The 304-nt window shown below is 23.4% G+C and overlaps 1 protein-coding gene across 1 annotated transcript; it reads left to right on the plus strand.

Moving 5' to 3' along the window:
- PRSY57_0012100C (rhoptry neck protein 5) lies at positions 1–276 on the plus strand (the record flags this gene model as incomplete). Its single annotated transcript, XM_020114204.1, has 2 exons — positions 1–109; positions 202–276. Coding segments are annotated over 2 exons (184 nt in total), but the record flags the coding sequence as incomplete, so codon positions are not given.
- Positions 277–304: the final 28 nt, after the last annotated feature.

Below are 304 nucleotides of genomic sequence, written 5' to 3' on the forward strand. Positions count from 1 at the left end.
AATTACAGAGATAAGGAAAGTAGTTTCACAATTTTATGTCCATTCATGGAAGGAAACGACAAAAACATAAGAGAACTCGAGAGAACCCAGATATCTCTTTTTATTCACAGTAAGGAGATATACATAAGGGAATATAAATAAATCAATCAAAACATAAATATATATACATATATATATATATATAATTTTTTTTTTTTATAGAAAACATTGGAATGTCTAGAATAATCAAAGGAAAATTGATCAATATATTTAAAAAAACACTTAATATGAGGGAAGGTAAGTTTCATAATATTATTTACATAAA

This window comes from Plasmodium reichenowi (genome assembly GCF_001601855.1).
Source record: "Plasmodium reichenowi strain SY57 chromosome Unknown, whole genome shotgun sequence".
NCBI lineage: Eukaryota > Apicomplexa > Aconoidasida > Haemosporida > Plasmodiidae > Plasmodium > Plasmodium reichenowi.